The sequence below is a fragment of the Caretta caretta genome, chromosome 1, assembly GCF_965140235.1.
Source record: "Caretta caretta isolate rCarCar2 chromosome 1, rCarCar1.hap1, whole genome shotgun sequence".
Taxonomy (NCBI): domain Eukaryota; kingdom Metazoa; phylum Chordata; order Testudines; family Cheloniidae; genus Caretta; species Caretta caretta.
Window position 1 is genome coordinate 123,967,736 of NC_134206.1, and position 25,335 is coordinate 123,993,070.

The 25,335-nt window shown below is 40.6% G+C and overlaps 1 protein-coding gene across 6 annotated transcripts in view; it reads right to left on the minus strand.

Moving 5' to 3' along the window:
- Positions 1-1,217: 1,217 nt before the first annotated feature.
- Positions 1,218-25,335, minus strand: part of TUBGCP5 (tubulin gamma complex component 5) — a 54,044-nt gene continuing 29,926 nt past the window's right edge. For 2 of the 6 annotated variants that reach the window (XM_048859150.2, XM_048859131.2), the window contains exons 16-23: positions 24,296-24,478; positions 23,658-23,742; positions 23,430-23,550; positions 21,673-21,851; positions 20,293-20,418; positions 9,136-9,224; positions 7,657-7,757; positions 1,218-6,057 (exon numbers count right to left, since the gene is read on the minus strand). In XM_048859150.2, coding sequence (XP_048715107.1) covers positions 6,011-6,057; positions 7,657-7,757; positions 9,136-9,224; positions 20,293-20,418; positions 21,673-21,851; positions 23,430-23,550; positions 23,658-23,742; positions 24,296-24,478 — 931 coding nt within the window. In that variant the 3' untranslated portion in view covers positions 1,218-6,010. The remainder of the gene's footprint in view (positions 6,058-7,656; positions 7,758-9,135; positions 9,225-20,292; positions 20,419-21,672; positions 21,852-23,429; positions 23,551-23,657; positions 23,743-24,295; positions 24,479-25,335) is intronic. The other 4 variants (XR_012669378.1, XR_007357804.2, XR_012669376.1 and 1 more) reach the window with 4 other exon arrangements.

Consider the following 25,335-nt stretch of genomic DNA (forward strand, 5'->3'; position numbering starts at 1 on the left):
TTTAGCCTGCAGAAGAGAAGAATAAGGGGGGATTTGATAGCTGCTTTCAACTACCTGAAAGGGGGTTCCAAAGAGGATGGCTCTAGACTGTTCTCAATGGTAGCAGATGACAGAACGAGGAGTAATGGTCTCAAGTTGCAGTGGGGGAGGTTTAGATTGGATATTAGGAAAAACTTTTTCACTAAGAGGGTGGTGAAACACTGGAATGCGTTACCTAGGGAGGTGGTAGAATCTCCTTCCTTAGAGGTTTTTAAGGTCAGGCTTGACAAAGCCCTGGCTGGGATGATTTAACTGGGAATTGGTCCTGCTTCGAGCAGGGGGTTGGACTAGATGACCTTCTGGGGTCCCTTCCAACCCTGATATTCTATGATTCTAAGAGAGGGAAAATTGCTTTTGGAGCAAGCCAGCCACTCCCCGTCCCTATTCAAGCCCAAATTAACGGTGTTAAATTTGCAAATGAAGTGTAGCTCTGCAGTTTCTCTTTGAAGTCTGTTTTTTTGTTGAAGGATGGCTACTTTTAAATGTTATTATACAGGCTAACACGGCTAGCCCTCCGATATCTGCTTCCAGTCATCCTCCTGGTCTGATGAGCCAGCAATTTTTAACATCTCTAGTTCCTAAGGCACCATGCTACTAACCTCTTTTGCTGAGAACTGACCATTTATTCATATTCTTGACCAAGATTTTTCTGAGTTTTTTTCCCCAACCAGATTTCCACTCTTCTAAATTTTCTTAAATATCTCTTCTGTGAAAGACTATAAATAGCCTTTGGAAAGTCAGAGTAAATCATCTATATCAGCCAATTCTCCTTATTCTCAAATATTTCATTAATGAGGTCAAAGATGTCTAACAGTTTAAAGAGACATATCTCCTTTCAGAAACCATGCTCTTTTGTCATTATATTATAGGCATATCTATATACTTCTAAACTGTTTTTCTGGTGCTGAAATAAGATTTACAGGTCCACAATCTGTCAGGGACTGCCTCAGAAGAGAACTTTTTTCCTAAGAAGCTACCAATATAGAAGTCTTTATAAGGCAGTTGCTGAGGTAAAGACGACTTGGATCTTGTTTTTCTTGAGGGCTTTTGCACAATCTCTACACAGACTTACAGGAAAAGAGAAGCACTGGAAAGTTTGTTTTATTGTGAACCTCAGCTATTGAGAATGATTGGCGTGAACAAGATAGGGAAATAAAAAATTAGATCCAGAAAAGAAAGAAAATCAACTGTTTTTATTGCTGCTAACACCACACTGATGTTACTTCATTTTGAATTTCTTTTATAGGTCACAACCAATTATTCTCTCATTTCAGGTTTATTATGGATCTTGGACATCCTGGCTTCATTTACACTGAAATGCAGATATATTTTTATTTATGATCTACTACCGCAACTCTCTGGTCCACCTGAATCTGACTTGGATGTAAGATCTAGATAATAGCTGTTTTTTCTGGATATTAAAATACTGGAAATGTAACCGGGGGGGATTACAGGCATTTTTGAAAATTCTATACATTAGCCTCTATTTTTCTCTACTTTTCTATCATTTTCACAAGTTGACCACCATTTCCCTAATCTCTTGAATTACTTCTTCAATGTCTTACTTCCTATTTCCACTTCTCACTCCTTTTACTTTGGTCAGTGTCCCACAGGGTTCCATCTTGGGACCCTCCTGTCTTTCTACATCTTATCCCTGAGTGGCCTCATCCACTTTTCTGTCTTCAGTTATCTCTGTGCTGACCTCTTCCCCTCCGTTCAATCGAGGGTGACGAGATGTCCCGATTTTATAGGGACCGTCCCGATATTTGGGACTTTTTCTTATATAGGTGCCTATTACCCCCACCCCCTGTCCCAATTTTTCACACTTTCTATCTGGTCACCCTAGTTCAATCTCACATTACTTAAGCTCAAGCTTAAACCCTTGTCTATCCAAAATCTGTCCGCCACCCCAGTCACAGCAGTCCTCCTTTACAAGACCCTTTACTGCTGCACGTCTCCTTAAACATCAGTTTCCAATACTTTGTCCTCATTTTCCAGGCCCCAGATAGTCCTACTTGTGCATCCATCTTATTTCGGGGTGCCTGTCATTCTATTTTGATCCTATACTCAGCCAGTTCCCTCCCTATAATCCCTTTCCCTCCCAATGCTCAGAATGACCTCTCTGGACCTATAAACCTCCTTCTCCTCCTCAAGTTACATTTTCTCAGTCATTTACACCATGAGCCTTTTACTGTAAACTATATGTAGTTTATAAAATTAACTGTTCTTCTGGAGGTTATCTTTTTAGAGTGGAAACTTTTCAGGAGGCAGATGTCTTTTTTCATATTTTTAAAACATTGACCAAGGAACTATTAAAACAATAGCCTTGGACTACTCCTGAGAGGATTAACTGATCTGTAATAGCGAGTTCAGGAAATCTGAAATCCTTCCATCTAGTGGCATTTCCTGGAACAGACAAGAGTTTCAAATCAGACGTCACCTTTTGAAAGTTTGGAGTGTTCTGCAAAGAGTCTCTTTTTGAAACTTTCCCTTCTCTAAACCAGACCTTTTATCAGATGGGATGTGTCATAATAATCAGGCCTATGCATTTATCCCACTTGTGAGATTAACAGTGGGAAACTAGATAGAAGTTTACAAAGTGTTTCAATAACCTATTAAAACAATAATTGTTGGTGGGAAAAGGTGCAAGAGAGACTAATTTAAATAAGATGACTACTGATGTAACTCAAGAACTGCATTAAGCTCATGCCTGGTAAACAAGAGAAGTGCAAGACTGGAAATCAATGAACCAAAACTGGTGTGTCACTAACTAGACTTATTCGTGGACAAAATAATGAGGGAATGAGCTCATTATTGGAGTTTTTATAAAGAAGACAACTTTTGGTGCAAAAATTGAAAGAAGCTGTCTGCCAGCAACTGCTGCAGTAACCTTCATGGCTGCCTGCCACCCACCCCCTTATGATCCCAGGATCCACTGTGACACCAATGGGCCTTCATCAGCTGGATGGAAAAAGGTGTCCTGAACAGATTGGTCCAAAAAAAGGGACCTACCTGACATCACCATCTCCACTGGCTCTGGCTGAAAGCCAACAACCTGGGATGTGAGTCTGTCACATCTCCCTCCCCTTGTGTATCCTTTTCCTATCCCTCTCCTTTTGCCTTCTGTCTAGTAACAGTCTGGCTTAGCTGGCCAAGACTATATATTTTGCAACAGTGCCATGAGCCTGTAAGTAAAGAGGTAGTTAATAGCAAGGTTCTAAACACACCAATGCTGGTACAAATTTGCCAGGTCTCAGAGTGGCTGATAAAATGGTGCATTGTGCCTTTGTTTCTCCAGAAGTGAGGCTGCACGTCAGAGTCAACAGCAGAGATAGAAGCAGCACTTTCTATCTTTACTGATTTTTTCCTCTCGCCTCTTATACATGTCTGTCTTCTTTTGTCTTCTTGGAAACAGGACTGAACTTTAACAGCAGTAATCACCAGTGCTCCAGCCCATCTCAACTAACTTCTTTGGGAAAAAGAGAAAGAACAGTTAACACCCTCTTTAATACTAAGAGACCATCGGACAGTAGGGTTTCATTCTAAAAACTCTATAGCAAAGGGAAAGGGGAAGAGAGTTATAGTTATAATGAAAGCCTTACTTAACTTGCATTTCAAATGCTTTAACTTTTTTCCTTCTTTTCTGTATCTTTAATAACAGATTACAGAGTTTTAATAGCGTTTGGGCCCTGGTACTACGCTGAGGTCTCTGTATACCAAACCTGAACTTTTTTTAAAACGTTAGTGTTGGACAATAAAAGGGTTATGTAAATAGCTGACTCTGGGCCCATATATTCCAACTACATTAATACAACAGAAGCCAGCCTGAGCCAAATCTCTTTTCATTATCAGAGACAGAGCGCGAATGCACATACGCATGCACAGTTTCTCTCCCCCTTAAAAAATAATCAGCTCTAGTTTTTCCATGACTAGAGCTGTCCAATCTGAAATCCTATTTGAAGGGGGAATGGAGGAACCCAACATAACAAAAGGCCCTCATCGTGAAAGGGGAAAGGGCCACAGAGACAATGAATCAACTAAAGCAGGGGGTAACAAATGATGGCAGTGGGGGTTACAAGTGTAAATCAAGGGAACCAGATAGGGACACTAAGCAGAAAACCCAGCACAACACCAACTGCTCTGCGAAGGAGTTGAGATTTTGGAGGGGTTAAGGTCCCACAAAGCAGCCACTCTCCACCATGTACTCCTAGGCTGCTCCCACAGATTTTCCAAGTGAAGTTATTGCTGACAGTAGCTGCTGTGGAGGGGACTCACAAGAAGTTAATGCTGCATCAAATGTGGCAGGTATTTTGGTTTTGTTCAGCCACTTAGCTAAATGTAACACCTAAAGCAGGTTGAGAGAAAAGAAAGTTAATATTTGGGTGGAGCTAGGAGTAACCAATGTATATAAAAAACCACCAACAATCTTATCAGTCACGTTTTTAAAGTTCAGAAAACAAAGTATACAACTACTTGTTATATGGCCAAACAGCATATGAATATACCAGAACCAGTGCAAGCAACTCCTGGACCTCAGCACCCAAGTACAGCATGCTAAGGCTACTGTTGTTAAACTGGACAAGCAGCAAGTATTTACGGATATATCAAATACAGGTACACTACAGAGCATGGTATATCATGATGGGAAGAGACCAAGGTGGAATGAAGGTACAAATTACCTTTGATGACACCCGCCCTTCAAAGGAGGTCCCTCCAGAAGTCTGAGTCGTAGCAGTAAAAGGGAAGCTGTGGTAATATGGTATAGGTTTTGCTTAGATAACATCCTATAATAAGCTACAGACTGACATGGAACATACTAGAAGGCGCCAGCAGTTTCCCTGTCTATGACACACCAGTGCTGCCAGCTTTCTCATGATTTGGTGCTGCTCTTAAAGGCCCTGCTCCTGGAGTCATGTGATTACACTAAAATCTCAACTTTTATTTTAAAAAAAAATACTGAGTTTCTAGTCCCCGTGGTTGCAGAGGGAAGCTCGGAAATATGAAGCCTAAAGGCTTAGGGTTGGCAGACTTGACCTGAGCTCAGACAGCCAAAAAACTTTAAAAACTTACAAATTCATGACTGTATTTCAGCAGAAGTGCAGATGCAAAAGTAGCATTTCAATCAATCTACAGGCTCTTTTTATTATTTATTTAAAACAGGTGACAGGACAAGGCTGCTATTCCCAGGATTAGAGACTGTTTCTTTGCAGGTGGTAAGAAGGAATTGAGTGGGTTGAATATACTCCATCTTTTCTGCCCCTGAGAGGGGGGTAGCACAAGGATATGCAGGGCATGTGTGTGACCCCAAAGAACACTGCTGGTTAAAAGATTCTGATTTGTTGAGCAAGAGGCACATGCACACCAGGAGTGAGATCCACATTTACAGACGCTTGAAGAACTACCAATATCGGAGGCTGGGTTGCAAGAGACCAGGAAGCTGGAGAAGGGACAGATCACCTGTGGAAAGGCCTGGAAGAACAAGGGACGGGTAAGGAGCTGAGAACAAGTATTCTTGTACTCCTCATTCTCACAGTTATAGTATATTCTACATATGTGCTTTTGATCCTAGTTAAAAATGGCAAGTATTTAACATTTATTGCAAAATTAACGGAAACTATTTTAAAGACTTAATCAGCAAATATTCTATTTTACAAAATAGTGAATAATTCCTTCTTCACAAGAAGAAACATTTCATGTATTTTCAAGTCAGCTACTTCTACAAGACAGCATGAATCTGATGTTATAGCACACTAACACGCAGGAAAAAAATACAACCACAACCAATACTCATTAAATATTGTACATAACCATTTACAGTTTCAAACAGTCAATGAAAGGAAATTATATCAACTGCCATTTATCTACCTATACATGTATTTCAGTATAAAATGCTCATTTTGAATAAATAATGTTGCAGATGAATGCTGCAGGAGTTCAGTTCTTGAGCAGTTCAATGCACTTTGGTCTTTTGTTAACTTTGTTCCATGCCAGCCATGAGTGACAAAGCTAAAGACTCCACTGTGAATCAAAACAGATAAAAAAATTAAAACATTTTAAACATTCTTGTTTATATCACTCTGCCAAGGTTTACTGAAATTGTCAGTTTTATAGCTTACGAGGCAGATATCTTTTATTATTCAAACGACAAATAACACCTGAGGATTTAAGTCCCTACATCAGGCATTTTCAATGTTATCAATTTCATTATCTGAAATAATGAGGGGTCAATTGAGGAGAGTTAATTTCCTTTCAGATGTTGGTGTAGAACCTTATCCTTAGCAAAAGGTGCAAAACTGAACAAATGTATCTTTATCCTTTATAATGTATCCTTTAAACGTATCCTTTATCCTGTACTGTAAATAAACAGTATTAAAACATCTACACTGACAATAAACCCCACCAGCCAAAAGATCCAACAACACAGGACAAAATTCTGCTTTAATTTACATCAGTGCAAATACAGAGTAAATTCACTTGAAACAGTGGACATAATCTAAGTTCTGCTCTGCTCTCATATTTATGCTCTTGAAATTACAAAAAGTGGCCATGGTTGTATTCTCTGTCACTGTTAGAAGCCAGTATAATTTAAAATAAAGAAATTGGTGTTATTCTTGAACCACTACCCACATCATCGCATGTTTATTCATCCAAAGAAGCACCTGTTACTTAGGAAAATATTTTATTGCTAACTTTAGAAATATTTAGTGGGTGCAACATTTACACTAAAAAAGTCTGAGAGTTGTAGTTAAAGGTCTGTGACACTGCTGCACAGAGACGATGTTCTCGCTATCAGTTGAAGGGTTTAAGAATAGTGAGGTTCTACCAATGTTTGTGACATGTTAAAATTGTCAGGGACAATATAAAATGGAACTTTTGACTCCTAACGTATGTAACCATTAAAATGTAAATTACTCAGGCAGGCACTGCCTTCATTTGCCTGTTAAGCACCATACAAGATGATAATGATACATAAAACATAACAAACCACCACTAAAAACTATTGAATTGTTAAAATAGAGCATGGCATCTTATGGCATCCATTTTAGGCTGTCCATTACGATGTCATAAAACAATAAAATAGGTATCAGTTCTGCTTGGCCTATACCAGGCAATACAAAATCTGAATCAAGTACAACAATATGCAATCTATGTTTAACAGTGATTAGCTCTGACTGCAAATCATCTTTTGGTCATGAATTCAACATCAGCCATCTTAAGAGATGTGTAGTCAAATAACTGATCACCAAATACTTTATTTTAAGTGGCATGTGAATTCCTTTGGCAAAGTTAGGATTTATGATATATGCCAATCATCATTTGCATGTCCCTCCTTAGGGCATTAGGCAAAATGAAGGAAGTTTTGCTGTTCATAAACAAAGTGAGGCACAAATGCTCTAAAAATTTTGTTAAATTGTTGTATTAAAAGGGAATAGAAAATGCTTTGCCAATCTCTCTCTATGTTCTTGCACACAATAAAATTCAATTTAAAACATACTAAACATTAAAACAGCCTCACTCCTACAAACCCAGAAAAGCCTACTTTCTGAAAGAAGCTTATAAATTAGAAGTGTCAATAAAGGAAAAGCCTATTATTTTAAAATTGTTCTGTATACTCACAATGAGGAAAAGAGCCTCTACAGACTGCTTTGTTTAGAACTGTTACGAGAAACATGTGACAATTTTTAAAATCTGATTCCATCTTCTCTATGGATTCCATCCTAAGAAAGAAGTGCAGTTTAATTTAAACAAATATAAAACGGATAAATAACTACATAGATAGTCCTATATAAAATGACATATCCTTTCTTTCTAATAATGAATAAAAATAAGGCGGAGATCATCTTTCAGTTGTGTGTGTACAAAGTGCCTAGCACAAAAGGGCTCCAATCCTTGACTGGGCTTTCTAGGCATTATCACAACACAAAGAATTAATAATGAGCTAACTCTACCCTCTGGTATGCATCTAACAACTCTGAGGAAGAACTACTGATCCTGTGTGGAGTAAATCTACTGTTCTTGTCTCGGAAACCTCTCTTATGTGATGAGCTCTCGAGCTCCACATTGCTTCAAAGCCTAGAGCTAGGGAGCTACCTGATGACTTGCTCCTCTTTTTCCCCTGACATGGGGGATGGGTTCCACAGGCAAAATCAGAAACACTTGCCCAGGAGAGGGATGCCTAGAGCAGGATAACTGACTCAGATAAACAGCAGCACCTAAAACAAACAAACAGTCTTGAAAGTTAGGGGGTGGATTGTGATTTCAATAGGAACAGTTAGGCCAGCACTGATCACTCCTGAAAATCCTGCCTTAGAGAAATTTCTCATCTTGTGCCTAAGAATACGCAGGAGGTATAAAGGAAAAAAAAAAACAATAGAATACAATAATTTTAGATTATCCTCATGTAACGCAAGTACCCTGCTTAGAAGTTTATCAGACTTAATATTTTTGAAACAATGTGAGTCCTGAACTTTCTGGGTGAAACCCTGGCTCCACTGAACTCAAAGGCAAAACTTGCACTGACTTTAACAGAACGAGGATTTCACCTTCTGAGACCTAAGACAAGGTTACTATCACTAGCAGTCTACATCAAAAAGGAAGATTTACCGAGGAGGAAATAACAAAGGAAGTTTAACTTTTCCTTTTTATCAGACCAGAATGAGTCCTTATTGGTTATGCCCACAGTTCTCATAAACCAAGCAAATGAATGTTAGTTTCCAGTGCCTGTGAGTTTAAGCTAAGTCTCAGAAGAAAGATGTAAGTACGAGCATGACCATTGAGCCTTTCATTTTATTAGTTTATAAAAACACATGATGAGGAAAAAAAAGTACTTCCATTTGTTGTACACTATAGTCTTACAATTTTTTTTTTTTTAATTTTTTTTTACTGGCCACCTTTTTCACTGAGAAACACATTCTGATTATACAACCAACAGGTGCCTGCAGCTGATAAGCTTCAGCTCCATTGAATTTTATCCTTGTTAACAAAAGGTCACATTAGTCTCCCATTAAACATGCAAAGCAAAAAGATATATACCTCAAATACAACGCTGGAGCTGTGAAATGATCACATTATAAAACATTATGACATATTACTTACCTCCAAGCTCCCAAACCAGCCTGCCAACGATCTGCAAACATCAGCACTAAATTTAGCACTTTCATTATAGCTTCTTTCACAAAACTAACCTACGATAATAATGGGGAAAAAATACAAGTAGTCTAATCAGGAATTTATTTTTAAATTCAATAAGAACTTTGGCAGGCCATGAGATCACAACACTCCATGACGTTTAAATTAAGATTTCAATTAAAACAACCTTGAGGATACACTCTAATTTCCCAGCTACAATATGTTCTTTGTTTAGTGGATTAACTGTTCAATTAATTCTGAGGTTGACTATTTTGACAATACCGAATGTACCTAGTATTTGGGACAAAGTACTACAGCGCAATTCCATGTACCAAGTGTATCACCTCTAAAGTGCCAAAGTTTCGAACAAATGTTGACATTTAAAACATCTCACAAATTGCAGATGATGCAATATTTGTTGTCCCTATTTATATTTTGTATAAATCAGTGCATCACCCTAGTTGCTTTCCCAGCACTGTAGGAACCTTTAATTCAGATTAACGTAGATGATACAATCTGGCATATTTTATCACTTCATTTAAACCTGAAATTACTATTCAAAATACACTACTGATATTAGCTAAAGCTACTGCAAACAGGTACAGCATATGTTGCCTCTACAACAGCAGTTTTCAACATTTTTTTCATTTGTTCACCCCTAAAAAATTTCAAATGGAGGTGTGGACCCCTTTGGAAATCTTAGACATAGTCTGCAGACCCCTATGGGTCTGCAGGCCACAAGTTGAAAATCACTGCTCTAAAATACAACAATTCAACAATGTGGCAGAACTCTATAATGGGTGGCACCGTCCTTTACCCCCCACTTCAAGCTACCCCAGTAGAAATAATCTTGAATATATTTTTAAACACATCTCAAACAGCTTGTTTGAATCCCCTAAAATTTGGGCAAAACAAAAAACCCCCAATAAATGGTTACTCATCCTGTGTAGTAACTGTGGGTCTTTGAGATGTGTCTCCCTATGGGTGCTCCACTCAAGGTGTACTTACATCCTCTGTGCCTATGACTGGAGATTTCTCATAGCAGTGTCTGTTCAGCCTGCACATGCGTGTTGCTCCCTGCCGTTATATATCAGCACACAGGTAAACCGCCCTTAGTTTCTTCTCTGCTGTGTAGCAGAGAACTCCAAAGCAGAGGGGAAGGACAGCAGATAGTGGAGAACCCATAGGGACCCACATCTTGAAGAATTACAGTTACTGCACAGGTTGAGTGACCATGTCTTCTTCTAGTACTGTCCCTCTGGGTGCTCCACTCTAGGTGACTACTGAGCAGTTCCCTTTAAGGAGGAAGGGCCTTCAGAGCAGAGGCCAGTATTCAAGGAAGTACAGCTGAGCCACATACAGCATCAGAAGCCAAGTCATGAGTTATTGCATGAGTTACTTAGCAAAGGTACGTACAGAGGTTGAAGTCACAGCTCAACTTATTTCACTGATGGGAACATTTTTGCAAAAGGCTGTAGAAGTGGAAACTGATCTTGTAGAGCGAGTTCGTATGCCCGCGTGTGCTTGGAGATTACAAGATTGGTAGCAACAGTTAACGCAATCAGATATTCACTTGGGAAGCCTTTGTTAAGAGACTGCAGACCCTTTTGATGTATCTGATCGAGACAAATAATTTGGGAGTCTTTCTAAACAGTTTAGTCCTGTCAAGATAGAAGGTCGGGGCTCTCCTGACGTCAAGTGTGTGTAACAACATGTCCTCTTTGTCTAGCTGAGGATTAAGGTGGAAGATCGGGAGATGAATGGGTTAGTTAATATGGAACTTGGAAGATACTTTTGGTAAAAACTTGGGGTGTGGTCATAATGTGAACTTGTCTTTGAAAAGTAACGTGAAAGGAGGGTATGCCAGAAGGGCCCCTATATTCCTAACTCTTCGTGCTGATGTGATGGCTACCAGAAATGACGTTTTCAATCGAGAAATGGAGGAGTGAGCAGGTAGTCATTGGTTCAAACAGAGAATCCTGTAAGACATTTAAGAACCAGGTTGAGGTCCCAAACCAGAATAGACTGACTGGTGGAAATAGATTTCCGAGACCCCTCAGGATCCTCATCGTCACTGGCTGGGCGAATACAGAAAAACATTCTACTGAAGAATGGAAAGAAATGGTTACTTATGACAACTGTGGTTCTTTGAGATATGAGAGAGACATGTATTCTACTTAGGTGTGTACACACACAGCACACCAGAGCCAGAGAATTTTGCCTAGCAGTACTCACAGAGGGGTGGCAGTAGCACCTAATGACCAGCCCCTCCCTCTGGCAACATGAAGCAGAGTCTCCCTGACCCCCCACCCCCTCAGTTCCTTTACACAGAATACCCAGAGACTAGACTCCGATACAGGGGATGGAGGGTGGGTCATGGAATACAAATCTGCATCTCATCTCAAAGAACCACAGTTGAAGAAGAAGAAGAAATGGTTACTCACTGTAAGTAAATGCAGCCATGTATTCCACTTAGGTGACTCACAAGCAGTACCCACCCCATGAGGTGGGGCTCAGAGTCTACCTAAACAAGGATTGCAGGACCACCTACCAAAACTTGCATCTGCTCTAGAAGATGCGGTAAAGGCATAATGGTTCATAAATATATGTATGGATGTCCATGTAGCAGCCCTGCAAATCTTCAATTTTGAGATGTCACTGAGGAACACTACTGACATTGCTTGCACTCACAGAATGAGCTTGCACCTGATGAGGAGGCACAGACTAGGCGATTTCATATGCAGTCTCGATACAGGATGCTATCCATTTAGAAATCATCTGTGAAGAGACTACTTTCCCCTTCACATGATTTGCATGTGACAAACAGGCGAGGCAAAGCACAAAACAGTTTAGTCCTGTCCAGACAGAAGGCTAGACATCCCCCGACATCTAATGGATGGAGATGCTGCTCCTCCGGAGATGAACACAACTTAGGAAAGAACACAGACAAATATACCACCTGGTTCAAACAGAACTGAGAAACCACTTTAGTCAAAAATTTGGTGTATGGTTGTAAATTCACTTTGCCCTTAGAGAATTGTATATAAAGGAGACTCTGCCATTAGAGCATGCAACTCTCATTCTCTTCTTGCACATGTTATCTGCTACGAGGAATGCAGTTCTCTGACACAAAAGTGGAAAGGTACAAGATGCCAGTGGCTTGAATGGAGACCCCATTAAAACTGCTAGGACCGCGGTAAGGTCCCAAAGAGGAACGAGCTCTTGGACCAGAGGACAGAGATGAAGAAGCCCTTTTAAGAATTTTGCTACCACAGTAATGGAAAAGACTCATCTTCCCTTCATGGGGGATGAAATGCCGATGTCACTGCCAGATGCACTCTCAATGAGCTAAGTGCAATTCCCAACAACTGAAGGTGTGGCAAGTACTCCAAGATGTTCTGGATGGAAGCCAGTGTTGATTGAATTCCGTGGGCCAACCACCACACCAAAAATCGCTTCCATTTTGCTGAAGAGGCCATTCAGTTAGAGGGTTTTCTACTGTTGACTAGGACCTGTGGAACAGCTGCTGAACACTGCTCTTCCTCCTCATTTAGCCAAGCAGCAGCCATGCCATGAGATGCAGGGAACTGAGTGGGGGATACAAGGTGTGCTCGTGATGCTCTGCAACTAGGTTGGGTTGAAAAGGAAAGAGGTATGAAAGGCTGAATTGACAATGTGAGAAGGCTGGAGAACCAGCATTGCCTTGGCCACACTGCAGCAATGAGAATAACCTGTGGGATGATCAGGATCAGGAGGAAAGTGTACAGGAAAGCAGACTACCAGCTGAGATGGAAACCATTGGATAGGGATCCCGGACTGAGGCTCCCTCTAGAGCAGAACAGATAGACATTTCCCGTTTCCCCATGGCAAACAGGTCAATTGTTGGAATACCCCAAACTCCAAAAATGACCCAGAGGACAATTTGCTTTCAAAGACCACTCATGGTTCAGGGAAAAATTCCTGTTGAGAATAGTCTGTGAGATGATTCTAGATTCTGGGCACATGATTGGCTATCAGAGTGATACTCTCCTCAATGCAGAACTGCCACAACCTGATGGCCTTTTGTTCTCCTCCTTGCCTGTTCACATAATACACTGTGGTGATATTGTTGGTAAATATGTGACTATATCTAATATGGTCCAAAAAAGCGGGATATACATTGTAGATGGTCCAAAACTCCAGCACTTCGATATGCAGTGAGGACTGCAGCTTTGATCGCAGACCTTGAACTTTCAGCAACTCCAGATGGGCTCCCCAGCCCATCTTGGAGGCATCAGAGACAGACCTGGATGGATGAAGGGAGTGCCCTGACAAACGTTCTCCAGGAGCATCCACCCCAGCAAGGAGTCCTGGACCAGTGGAGGGAGATGGACCAATCTCTTCAAGGAGTGAAGAGTCAGATTGTAAACTGTCCTGAGCCACATCTGATGGAGGCAAAGACACAACCTTGCAAACTGGACCACCTGCATGCCAGCAGACATGTAGCCCAAGAGCCTGAGATACATTCAACACATTGGGGAAAGCTGAGATTGCAGACTAAAGAAAAGGTGGTGAATGACTGAAAATGGTCAGTCAGCAGAAATTCTCTCAAACTCGGAGAGTCTATTAGGGCCCCAATGAAGTCTATTTTTTGAGTGGGAACCAAAATTCACATACTAATTTTCCCCTACTGTTACTCACACCTTCTTGTCAACTGTTTGAAATGGGCCACTCTCATTACCACTACAAAAGTGATTTTTCCTCCCTTCGTATTCAATACTGTTAATTGAACTGTCTTGTTAAACTGACCCCCCATTTGGTAAGGCAACTCCCATCTTTTAATGTACTACGTATATACACCTGCTACTGTATTTTCCACTCCATGCATCTGATGAAGTGGGTTCTAGCCCACGAAAGCTTATGCCCAAATGAATTTGTTAGTCTCTAAGATGCCACAAGGACTCCTCATTCTTTTTGCTGATACAGACTAACACGGCTACCACTCTGAAACCTGACTTTTCAGTGCTTAGAATGAAACCCAGACGGTTGAGCAGGCACAATGTAATGTTGACGTCCTCTCTAGACTTGCCTCTCAGTATAGCCAGTCTTCCAGATATAGGAAGATGTGGATTCCTTTCTTCCTGAGGTATGCTGTCACCATGACCATGCATTTGGTAAAAACCCAAGGGGCAGAAGAGAGGCCGAAGGGCAACACCATATACTGAAGATGGAGCTCTGCTACGACGAATCAAAGGAACTTTCTGTGGCCCAATAGGTGTCCTGAAGGTCCAGGGCAGCAAACGAGTCATTCTGAGACAACATAGGGAGGATAGTTGATAGAGTGACCATTTGGAACCTCTTGTATCGGATATATTTGTTAAGGCCTCAGAGGTCGAGAATGGGTCTTACCCTCTCTTGGATTTGGGAACAGAAGCCGTGACCTCGGTGTTCCAGCAAAACCTCCTCCACCACTCCCAAAGCCAGTAGAGAGTGAACCTGCTCAAGGAGCAGTATCTGGTGAGAGGGGTTCCTGAAGAGGGATGGGGAGGGATGGACAGGAACTTCAAGTCAAAGTTTCAGAAGCTATCATAAGCCTGCATCCCAAGAAAGGGGAAAAAATTTCATAGGCAGGAGTTGTAGACCAAGCTGAATGAGCAAGCATCTCAGAGAGGTGATTAAGAAAAAGCAGAAAGCATACAAGGAGTGGAAGATGGGAGGGATCAGCAAGGAAAGCTACCTTATTGAGGTCAGAACATGTAGAGATAAAGTGAGAAAGGCTAAAAGTCATGTAGAGTTGAACCTTGCAAAGGGAATCAAAACCAACAGTAAAAGGTTCTATAGCCATATAAATAAGAAGAAAAAAAAGAAAGAGGTGGGACCACTAAACACTGAGGATGGAGTGGAGGTTAAGGATAATCTAGGCATGGCCCAATATCTAAACAAATACTTTGCCTCAGTCTTTAATGAGGCTAAAGAGGATCTTAGGGATAATGGTAGCATGACAAATGGGAATGAGGATGTGGAGGTAGATATTACCATATCTGAGGTAGAAGCCAAACTCGAACAGCTTAATGGGACTAAATCGGGGGGCCCAGATAATCTTCATCTGAGAATATTAAAGGAACTGGCACATGAAATTGCAAGCCCATTAGCAAGAATTTTTAATGAATCTGCAAACTCAGAGGTTCTACTGTATGACTGGAGAATTGCTAAATAGTTCCTATTTTTAAGAAAGGGAAAAAAAGTGATCCGGGTAACTACAGGCCTGTTAGTTTGACACCTGTAGTATGCAAGGTCTTGGAAAAAATTTTGAAGGAAAAAGTAGTTAAGGACATTGAGGTCAATGGTAATTGGGACAAAATACAACATGGTTTTACAAAAGATAGATCATGCCAAACCAACCTGATCTCCTTCTTTGAGAAAGTAACAGATATTTTAGACAAAGGAAACGCAGTGGATCTAATTTACCTCAATTTTAGTAAGGCATTTGATATGGTGCCACAAGGGGAATTATTAGTTAAATTGGAAAAGATGGGAATCAATATGAAAACTGAAAGGTGGATAAGGAACTGGTTAACAGGGAGACTACAGTGGGTCTTACTGAAAGGGGAACTGTCAGGCTGGAGGGAGGTTACCAATGCAGTTCCTCAGGGATCGGTTTTGGGACCAGTCTTATTTAATCTTTTTATTACTGACCTCGGCACAAAAAGTGGGAGTGGGCTAATAAAGTTTGTGGATGACACAAAGCTGTGAGGTATTGCCAATTCAGAGAAGGACCGGGATATCATACAGGAAGATCTGGATGACCTTGTAAACTGGAGTAATAGTAATAGGATGAAATGTAATAGTGAGAAGTGTAAGGTCATGCATTTAGGGATTAATAAGAATTTTAGTTACAAGCTGGGGATGTATCAATTGGAAGTAACAGAGGAGGAGAAGGACCTTGGAGTATTAGTTGACCACAGGATGATTATGAGCCGCCAATGTGATATGGCTGTGAAAAAAGCTAATGCAGTCTTGGGATGCATCAGGCGAGGTATTTCCCGTAAAGATAAGGAAATGTTAGTACCGTTATACGAGGCACTGGTGAGACCTCATCTGGAATACTGTGTGTAGTTCCGGTCTCCCACGTTTAAGAAGGATGAATTCAAACTGGAACAGGTACAGAAAAGGGCTACTAGGGTGATCCGAGGAATGGAAAACCTGTTTTATGAAAGGAGACTCAAGGAGCTTGGCTTGTTTAGCCTAACCAAAAGAAGGTTGAGGGGAGATATGATTTCTCTCTATAAATATATCAGAGGGATAAATACCAGGGAGAGAGAGGAATTATTTACGCTCAGTACCAATATGGACACAAGAACAAATGGATATAAACTGGCCATCAGGAAGTTTAGACTTGAAATTAGACAAAGGTTTCTAACCATCAGAGGAGCGAAGTTCTGGAACAGCCTTCCAAGGGAAGCGGTGGGGGCAAAAGACCTACCTCGCTTCAAGATTAAGCTCGATAAGTTTATGGAGGAGATGGTATGATGGGATAACATGATTTTGGCAATTAATTGATCTTTGACTATTAGTGGTAAATAGGCCCAGTGGCCTGTGATGGGATGTGAGATGGGGTGGGATCTGAGTTACTACAGAGAATTCTTTCCTGGGTATCTGGCCAGTGAGTCTTGCCCACATGCTCAGAGTTCAGCTGATCACCATATCTGGGGTCGGGAAGGAATTTTCCTCCAGGGCATATTGGCAGAGGCCCTGGGGGTTTTCGCCTTCCCCTGCAGCTTGGGGCACAGGTCACTTGCTGGAGGATTCTCTGCACCCTGAAGTCTTTAAACCACGATTTGAGGACCTCAATAGCTCAGACATAGGTAAGAGGTTTATTGCAGGAGTGGGTGGGTGAGATTCTGTGGCCTGCGTTGTGCAGGAGGTCAGACTAGATGATCATAATGGTCCCTTCTGACCTTAAAGTCTATGAGATCTGACAGTGCCTAAGACCCAGCTGTCAGTGGTGATCAAAACCCATGCATTGTAAAAGAAGGCCGTCCTGTCCCCAAATTGAAGGGACAGGGAGAAAGGAATGATGACTGGAACACTGCTATGGACCAAGGAGTCAAAATGGGTGCTTAATGGGTGCCAAGGGAGGGCACATGGACTGGCCAAACCCCAGACAGGACTGCTTCTTTCTATGGGATCTATGCCCCTTTCTGCCATAGTCCTGCTGTCTTGGGGGAGGGAACGGCTGCCCAAATGTGCGCTGTGGACGCTACTGCTGCTGTTGACCACCACAGTGGTGCCTCTGCACTGTTGGCATATATACTCCCAAGGACTGTTGGGTAGCCCTAGAGTGCTTGAAGAAGTGCAAAGTCTCATCTGTCCTATCCAAAAACGGCATTTGGCCATCAAAGGGAAAATCCTCTACGGCCTGCTGCACATTGGGAGCAATGCCCAAATTCTGCAGCCAGGAAGCTCCTCTCGTGGTCATGCCTGAGGCCATCACTCTGCCTGAAGATTCCAGCACAGACTGCAACAAAGTCTTAGTTACCAAGCAGCCGTCGGTGACAAATGCCCAAAATTCCTCTCTCGAGGCTTATGGCAGCTGGTCTGCAAACTTAGACGTAGCCATCCAGTTCACAAAGTCATACTTGAACAGCAATGCTTGCTGGTTAACAATCTGCATCTGCAAGGAAGAGGAGGTATAAATCTTCCTGCCCATCAGCTCCATTCATTTAGAGTCCTTATCCTTGAGAATGGACTTGAACGTGCCCTGATAGGCTCTATCATTCACCACAGTTACGACCAGGGAACGTGGGGCCTGATGGGAATAAAAACCCTCACATCCCTCCACCAGAATGAAGTAGCGTTTTTCCTTGTGCTTCAGGCGGTACCAAAGCCAGCATGCTCTAGAGGACCTTTGCAAGCTCAAGGAGTGCACCATTAATAGGGAGGGACTGACTATGATAGATAGAGCCATGAATCCGTGCATTGAGAGGTAGGCTCTTGCCCCTATTGAATTGAGATGAATTCATATTCTAACTTTTGCACAGGGGTTATGGCAGATTTTTGAATATTCAATTGCAGGCAGAATTGGAGAAAGAGGACTATGGCTTTGCAAGTTGCATTCTGATCTTTCAGAAGCCAACTGTCTAGGTAAGGGAACATTACAATAACCTTTCTGCGGAGATGTCCTGCTACTACTGACACGACCTTTCGGGTGGGGGAGGGAAGGGGAAAGAGTCCTTCAACGTTTGTAGAGATTGTGCTTTCAGCAAACAGTTTGGTGCCATCAAAAGGAAGGTCTTGACCGTATTCTGGACCTCCTTGGGAAATCCTGAGAGCAGAAGCCAGAAGGCCCTTAACTTCAGCCACAGAAATCAAATGAGTGGCAGTATCACCAGAGCTGAGAGAGGCCTACAGGATATGTTCGGGTGAGCAGTTGGCCTACTGCATTAATTGCCTAGAATTGCTCTCTATGTTCTGCTGGTAGATACTCAATAAAAGGAGTTCAGCTGTTATACTTCACCATTAACGCCTGGTAGTTGGCGATTCTCAACTGTAAAGTCGCTGACAAATATCCTTTTCTACCAAACAGGTTGAGGCATTTATGATCTGTATCACAGAGCGTACATATAGCACGGTGCTGACTTCCACATTTATTAACGCTCTTAACCACTAAGGAGTTAGGAAAGGGATGGGAAAATACAAATAGAGTCCTTAGAGGGGACAAGATATTTTTGTCTGCACTCTTACATGTGGGCAGAATGGACGCTGGGGTATGCCAAATTGCAGGATCGTTAACAACCAGGGTAATGCAGGCAGATGAAACTGTATGAAGGATGCCAAGTAGCTTATGATGTGGTTCTTTAACCTCCTCAGGATAGATCTGCAAAGAATCCACAACCTTCTTGATAAGGTCCTGCCACTTTACAATTCAGAATTGCCAACTCTCAAGCGTTAAATTATACCAAGCTGAACTCCTTTATTGAGTATGTACCAGCAGAACTTTATAGTCTTTAGTTTAAACCATATTTTGAGTACCTGAGGAACCAGCAGCCTCATGGGTACCGGGCTGGAGAGAAGTAGGGGTGGAAGTCACTGAAGTCATCAGAGACTGACTTCTTTGAGGTAGGTTCCCTACCTGGAAAACTCCAGGGATAGTCTCTGGGAATCTTATAAAAGGAATCGTGCTCTCAAGGAGTACGATTCGGAGACAGCGAAGGCAGCGGACTTACTCAGAGACCAACATACAGAGGAGGTCCCTTGATCAGTGTCAGAGGCTGGGCATAGTGAGCTCTCCATTGTGAGGAGTCAGTTAGAGCTCCCTGTTAGCTCTAGATTTTAGTGCCAGACAGAAGTTGCACTTTTAGAAAATATGAGACTCCCTGAGGCAACAGGTGCATGAGGAGTGTCAGTCACCGGTAATCCCCGCTAGCACAACAGGCAGCATCTGAAACCAGGAGAACTTAGCATGCTCTCCCAGTAAAGTAAAAATTCCCAGAAGAGGAGACATTATCGATCTAAAAGCCATATATATAATTAAAAATCTTTCAAAAAAAGACAAAAACAACAGCTAAAACTACAACCAAATACTAACTACTAACTATAATAAACTAACTACTAAAAGAACTAAGGCGACACAGCTGGGGTAAAACAATGCAGACAACTGATAAGGCTTTGTCTCAGGCCAATGCAGGTAAGAAGGAACTGAGGGTGGTTTGCTCATGCAGTGCTATAGAACAGCACAGAGAACGAGACTGAATAACACGCTTGCGCGGGCCAAATGAACACTGCTCTGAGAAATCTCCAATCACAGGTACAGTGGGCACAAGAGCACCTGGAGTGGAGCACCTATAGGGACAGTACTCAAAGAATCACCATAAATTCCCATATCTTCTAGCCACAGGTGACCCATGTACAATTTGAAGTAGAACTGAACTGTATAATTAAGGAAATTATTCTGAGTGGGAAGCAAATGCAGGTTTACAAGGAAAATGAGTCTCAATTGTAACTCTGGAAAGGCTACAGCCTCTCCACAATATCTATAATTACCATATGTAAAAATCCAACATATACTGTATGATTTGTAATGACAAACATTTTCTCCCTTGTTAGGCTGAAAATACCACGTATTCAGTTTTACTTAACACATACCTTTTCTCTCAGCAGGCAGCGATCATGGATTGTAGACAAATATCTATAATGAATTTTAATCAGTTGATCTAAGTCTTTGGCTTCTTCTACTTGGTGCTGAAACTCCAAACCTGTACTGTGAAGAATCTTTAGAAGAAAAAGCAGGGAGGATTAACATGAATACTACCTCTATGACTGGAATCCCCATAGTTCTTTTCTCTACAATTCTCTGGGGAGGTCTTTTTAGAGTCTGAACCTCAATTATTCCCTCACTCTTCCCCTCTTCCATCACTACCTTTGAGGTTCAGTCTTATGGCCACCATCCATATAACCAAAAACTGAACTCCCTTCAACATGTCAATTATATTCTTGAATTCAATAGAGCAGCGGTTCTCCAACTTCATTGCACTGCGACCCCCTTCTGACAACAAAAATTACTACATGACCCTGGGCGAGGGCTGGAGCCCAAGTCCCGCTGCCCCAGGGCTGAAGCCCTCAGACTTCAGCTTCAGCCCTGGGCAGCAGGGCTCAGGCTTCGGCTTCAGCCCCGAGCCCTAGCAAATGGAACGCTGGCCTTGGTGACCCCATTAAAATGGGGTCACAAGTCACTTTGGGGGTCAAAACCCACAGTTTGAGAACTGCTGCGATAGAGAGGGCTGCTGTTGTACCATGGACTGAATATGCCACTTCTGTAGGTGTTGATTCAGGGCATGCTACCACCATTAGAAATCCCAGTTCCTGAAGGCCTAGGAATCAAGAGACTGGGACTGGAAATAGAACTCAGAACCTCTTGCATAACACAGAGCATCATCATTAAGAAAGTGGGCCAGCTTCCATCTGTTCTCCTTTCAAAAAGAATGTATTAACACAGAATTGCAATACATATACAGTAGTAGGGTAAGTGTGGATCTACACAGGTTCCTGCTTCATTTAAGAGAATATAAACTTTTGGAAATGGATATTAGTTAACTCCCAGAGACACCCATGTAAAGACACAACTTTTGCAGTAATGCTATTAGGAGTGCAGAATAACAGCAGCTTACTGAAATCTATTGTTTCTCTTGACATTAACGTCCTTTCTTTGTAAACCTTTGGGGTGAAAAGTTAGACTGAAGAAAAGTGTTACTAATATCAAAGAATTGTCCACATTAAAAACTCCTAAAGTCTATTTAATATTTACTAATTTAAAATGTCTGTCTTAAAATTCAAACAAACAATCAGCATGAATATTTTCAATATACATTCCTTTTTAGTTCAGGACTTAAAACTGAACAAAATACACATTAAGTGAAGACGTTACTTATTTACACATGCTTACTCAGAAGTTGTTTTGCATTATTAGCCGTTATGACTACAGTTAGAAATTCCTACAATATGTCAGATTATTGTAAAAGGACGAACCCTGGTCATGATGTAGTTGTGTAAGCTGTTAACAAAATGCATGAGTTTCACTCGTAAGAGGAACATACGGTGAATTTGTTGTTTTATAAGTTCGGTTTGTGATCCAAACTGAGGAACTGTCTCTTGTTCTAATTGAGGTCCTTCCTTAAACTGTGGTTTTTCGGTAGCATTTACTAGCTCTAAAAATGGAAAGGAAAAAGTTTGGGTGAATATTTATAAAATAAATAGGTATTAACTGCATTTAAATATTAATTAAAACTAAAAATGTATCTTTTTTTAAAAGTTATCAGAACATAATATACTGAAATAGCTTTTGTCCTTTAATTCAGATACTTTATCAGTAGCTACATAACAATCATATATTAAAATCGTAACTGGGAGGAGATATTGTGATGCAATTAATTAATGTTTGCTACGTATTAAAGATAGAAAGTGTTATGTAAATGCCAAGATTTATAAATTACAATATTAAAAAAAATTACATGAACATAAACTGTTATCTCCACAAAAGAGAGAACACTTCCAAGCCCAGTCACACCCTTACAAATTAAAACTCATTTTAGCAAATTAGAAAGTACAGTTCTCAATACCTTCAGTGACACAATGATCCAATAGGGTTATGAAAGTCTTTAGGTGAAACCTGAGCCCAACCACTCAAACTCTCTGGATGACATAGTTATTTATTTTCAAAGGTTAAGCAGAGTGGACTACCTAATATAAAACTCTTAATAGTATGAACACCAAAAGGCTACTGAAGTGGAATACTGGAAAAATCCCTGACCCTTCTCCCCAGCACTCCCACACACCCTTCTGATCTTGACCACACAATTAAAGAGCCCATAGACATTCTGCCAGCACAGGAAAATTAAACTCCCAAGTACACATTCTGACCTACATAATTTTACTTTGTAGTTTATAAAGGGTAAATAACTATTTTCACAACCACTTAGGACAGGAAGTGATGTTACTGGTAAAATCATGGCTATATTTGCATTAGGATATGATGCACAGGACTTCCTTCAGTGGCTATGGCTGAAGAATAACCGAGCAACAAATCTCAGAGATTTGAAAAACAAACAAAAAAACTATCGCTGAATTAAGGGTCCTTTGCAGACAAAGTAGGACTGACCAATTCTGTATTTGGTGCCTAGATACCATAGCACAGAGATGGTTGCAAAAGAAATGCCTCAATAAATATAGCCAGCTATATTTAATAGGTGTGTTAAATGAGACACAGCTATGATGAACTCTGTAAAGCCATCAAGGATCCAACTTGTTTATAATCTCTTATCCTGGATGCTCATACATCCATTACCACAAATGAGAGAAATCTGCCATCAAGATGGATGGACATTGCCCCTAGCAATGTCAATTTTACTTCAAAACTTGACTTCCAAGATCATTTAACTGCTTACATAATCAGGAAAGGATTCTCACCGTGGGCCTTATTCGAACACCAATGAAGTCAATGGAAAGACTCCCATTCATTTCAGTGGGTTTAGATGAGGTCCAATGTGACTTTCACACTGCTCTGCTGAGCAAAATTAATTTAGCAACTATCTTTCCCAGTGCCTTGTAAATGCTACATACAGGGGCTATTATGCTGCAATGCTGACTTTTCAAAGAGGCTACTGTAATACTGGATGTATTCAAACAATTGTCAATAGCATGGATACCAATATGCCATAAAACAAGACCTTATATTTTCAGTGATACAGATTTAAGATTAACAAGAACTATTTCAAGAAATTTCTTACCATCAAATCGTAAAACATCTAAGCTATACTTGGCCCACTTTATTTGTAATAAGAGAAGAAACACTTGATTGTAAATTTTTTGACATTCTAAACTTATAACTATATCCACAGGCCAAGGGACCTAAAGAGGAAAAAACACAAAAAAAATAACTTAATTTGATGGAGCGATTTGCGGTTACACTTCAAATGTATTTTAAAATTAAAGCAAAAAAAATCATTATATTTTACCTTGTAGCTCAGTGTTAAGCCATCTAAGGTATGGACAGGGAGTTTCTTCTTTGCTGTATCAACACTTTCAAAAGATATAGACAGCCTACAAAAAGAAACAAAAACTCTAGTTGCCAATGGTTTGCATGAAACTCATGGTTATCTTAAAATATTTTGTTTTAATCTGTCATTACTAAATATTAGTGATCAGATTTAACCTGGTAGGGAAAGATTTGTAAAGATACCTCTGCTCCAAGCTTTGTAAAAAGATTGTTTGACAGAATTACTAATGAAGACACTATTGCAAGTGAATATATAGGGGAACTTATTGTGGAGGAAAACAAAAACAAATCTCTACAGGTAAAATGTAGTTCTAGTGCACAGATTAATTAATGCTCTGATATTTTAAGTAGATAATCATATGCTTACTTCCACCATACTGCATTTTGAATACTCTATCAATCCACACAATAGTTTCTAACTCAAAACGCAGGGACAGAATGACCCAAAGTGGTTGAACTTACACCTATACCGATGACTAAGAACACAATAGAGCCTAATATTTATGTATTTCATAAACCTATCATTTCAACAGGAAGGGAAAAGGAAATTGACTTTTTCTTTCACTATTACTTTAAACTTAATCCAATGCGTTTTACCTTGAACTGTCCTCTGGGTAACGTTGTCCAACTGCTTCCTGGAGCTGGACATTTAGAAATGATACATTCTGCCAAGTTTCCTTTTCTCTTATTTTATCAAAAATAGATGTGTAGAAATCATACATAGTATCCCCAGCTTCAAGCAAGAAAAAGTTTCGCATTGCCTGCAAGTACTCTACCAGTCTAAACAGAGAATACAAATACACAAACATCTCTTCAATGTGCATTATAAATCTTCCTTTAACATAAAATGTTACATTATGTAATGCAAACCTTTAAAAGTCTCATCACAACAAGAACTCCCAATTGAATCCCATACTCCAGTGAAGTTTATTATACATTATTTTTTCACATAAACGTCACTTAAGCTCAGATGTAGCAAAATACTTAACCACATGCGTAGCTCAAAGCATTGAAAGCAGTGCCACTGACTTCAGTAGGACTAGTCATGTACTCAAGCACTTTTCTGGATCAGGCCCTCAATTCAAGAACAGCTTTATGGGAGAAATATTGCAGCTCTCTAACTGCAGAGCCTGAAAAAATTCCAACGTCACTGGGAGTTTTGCCTAAGTAAGGGCTCCAATATCAGTTCCTCATCTGTTAAATAAGGGGAAGAAGGGGTAGTAGTACTTCCCTATTTCACAGAGGTGCGGTGAGGATGGATACATTTAAAGACTGTAAGGCACTTAGATACTATGGTGATGGGGGCCACATCCGTACCTTAAATAGAAAGATGGTGACCTAGGACTAGCTCAGAGGTCATGAGATCAGGCCACTTTACTCAACACAGCATGACAATATCACATAATTAATGGTAGTGTAATGGCCAAATTCCAATTTAGATAATCATACTCTGTCTTCCTAAAATTTCTCCTATATTTTCAGCTGAATGTGTGAAAGCCTGGTTCCACTGAATTCAATGATAGCTTTGACATTGACTTAATTAGAGCCAGGATTTTACCCATTGTTCTTTCTAGGAATATTTACATTTGTCAATTTTTAACTCAGTTTTAATACTTCTCTACCCAGAAGTACTTAAT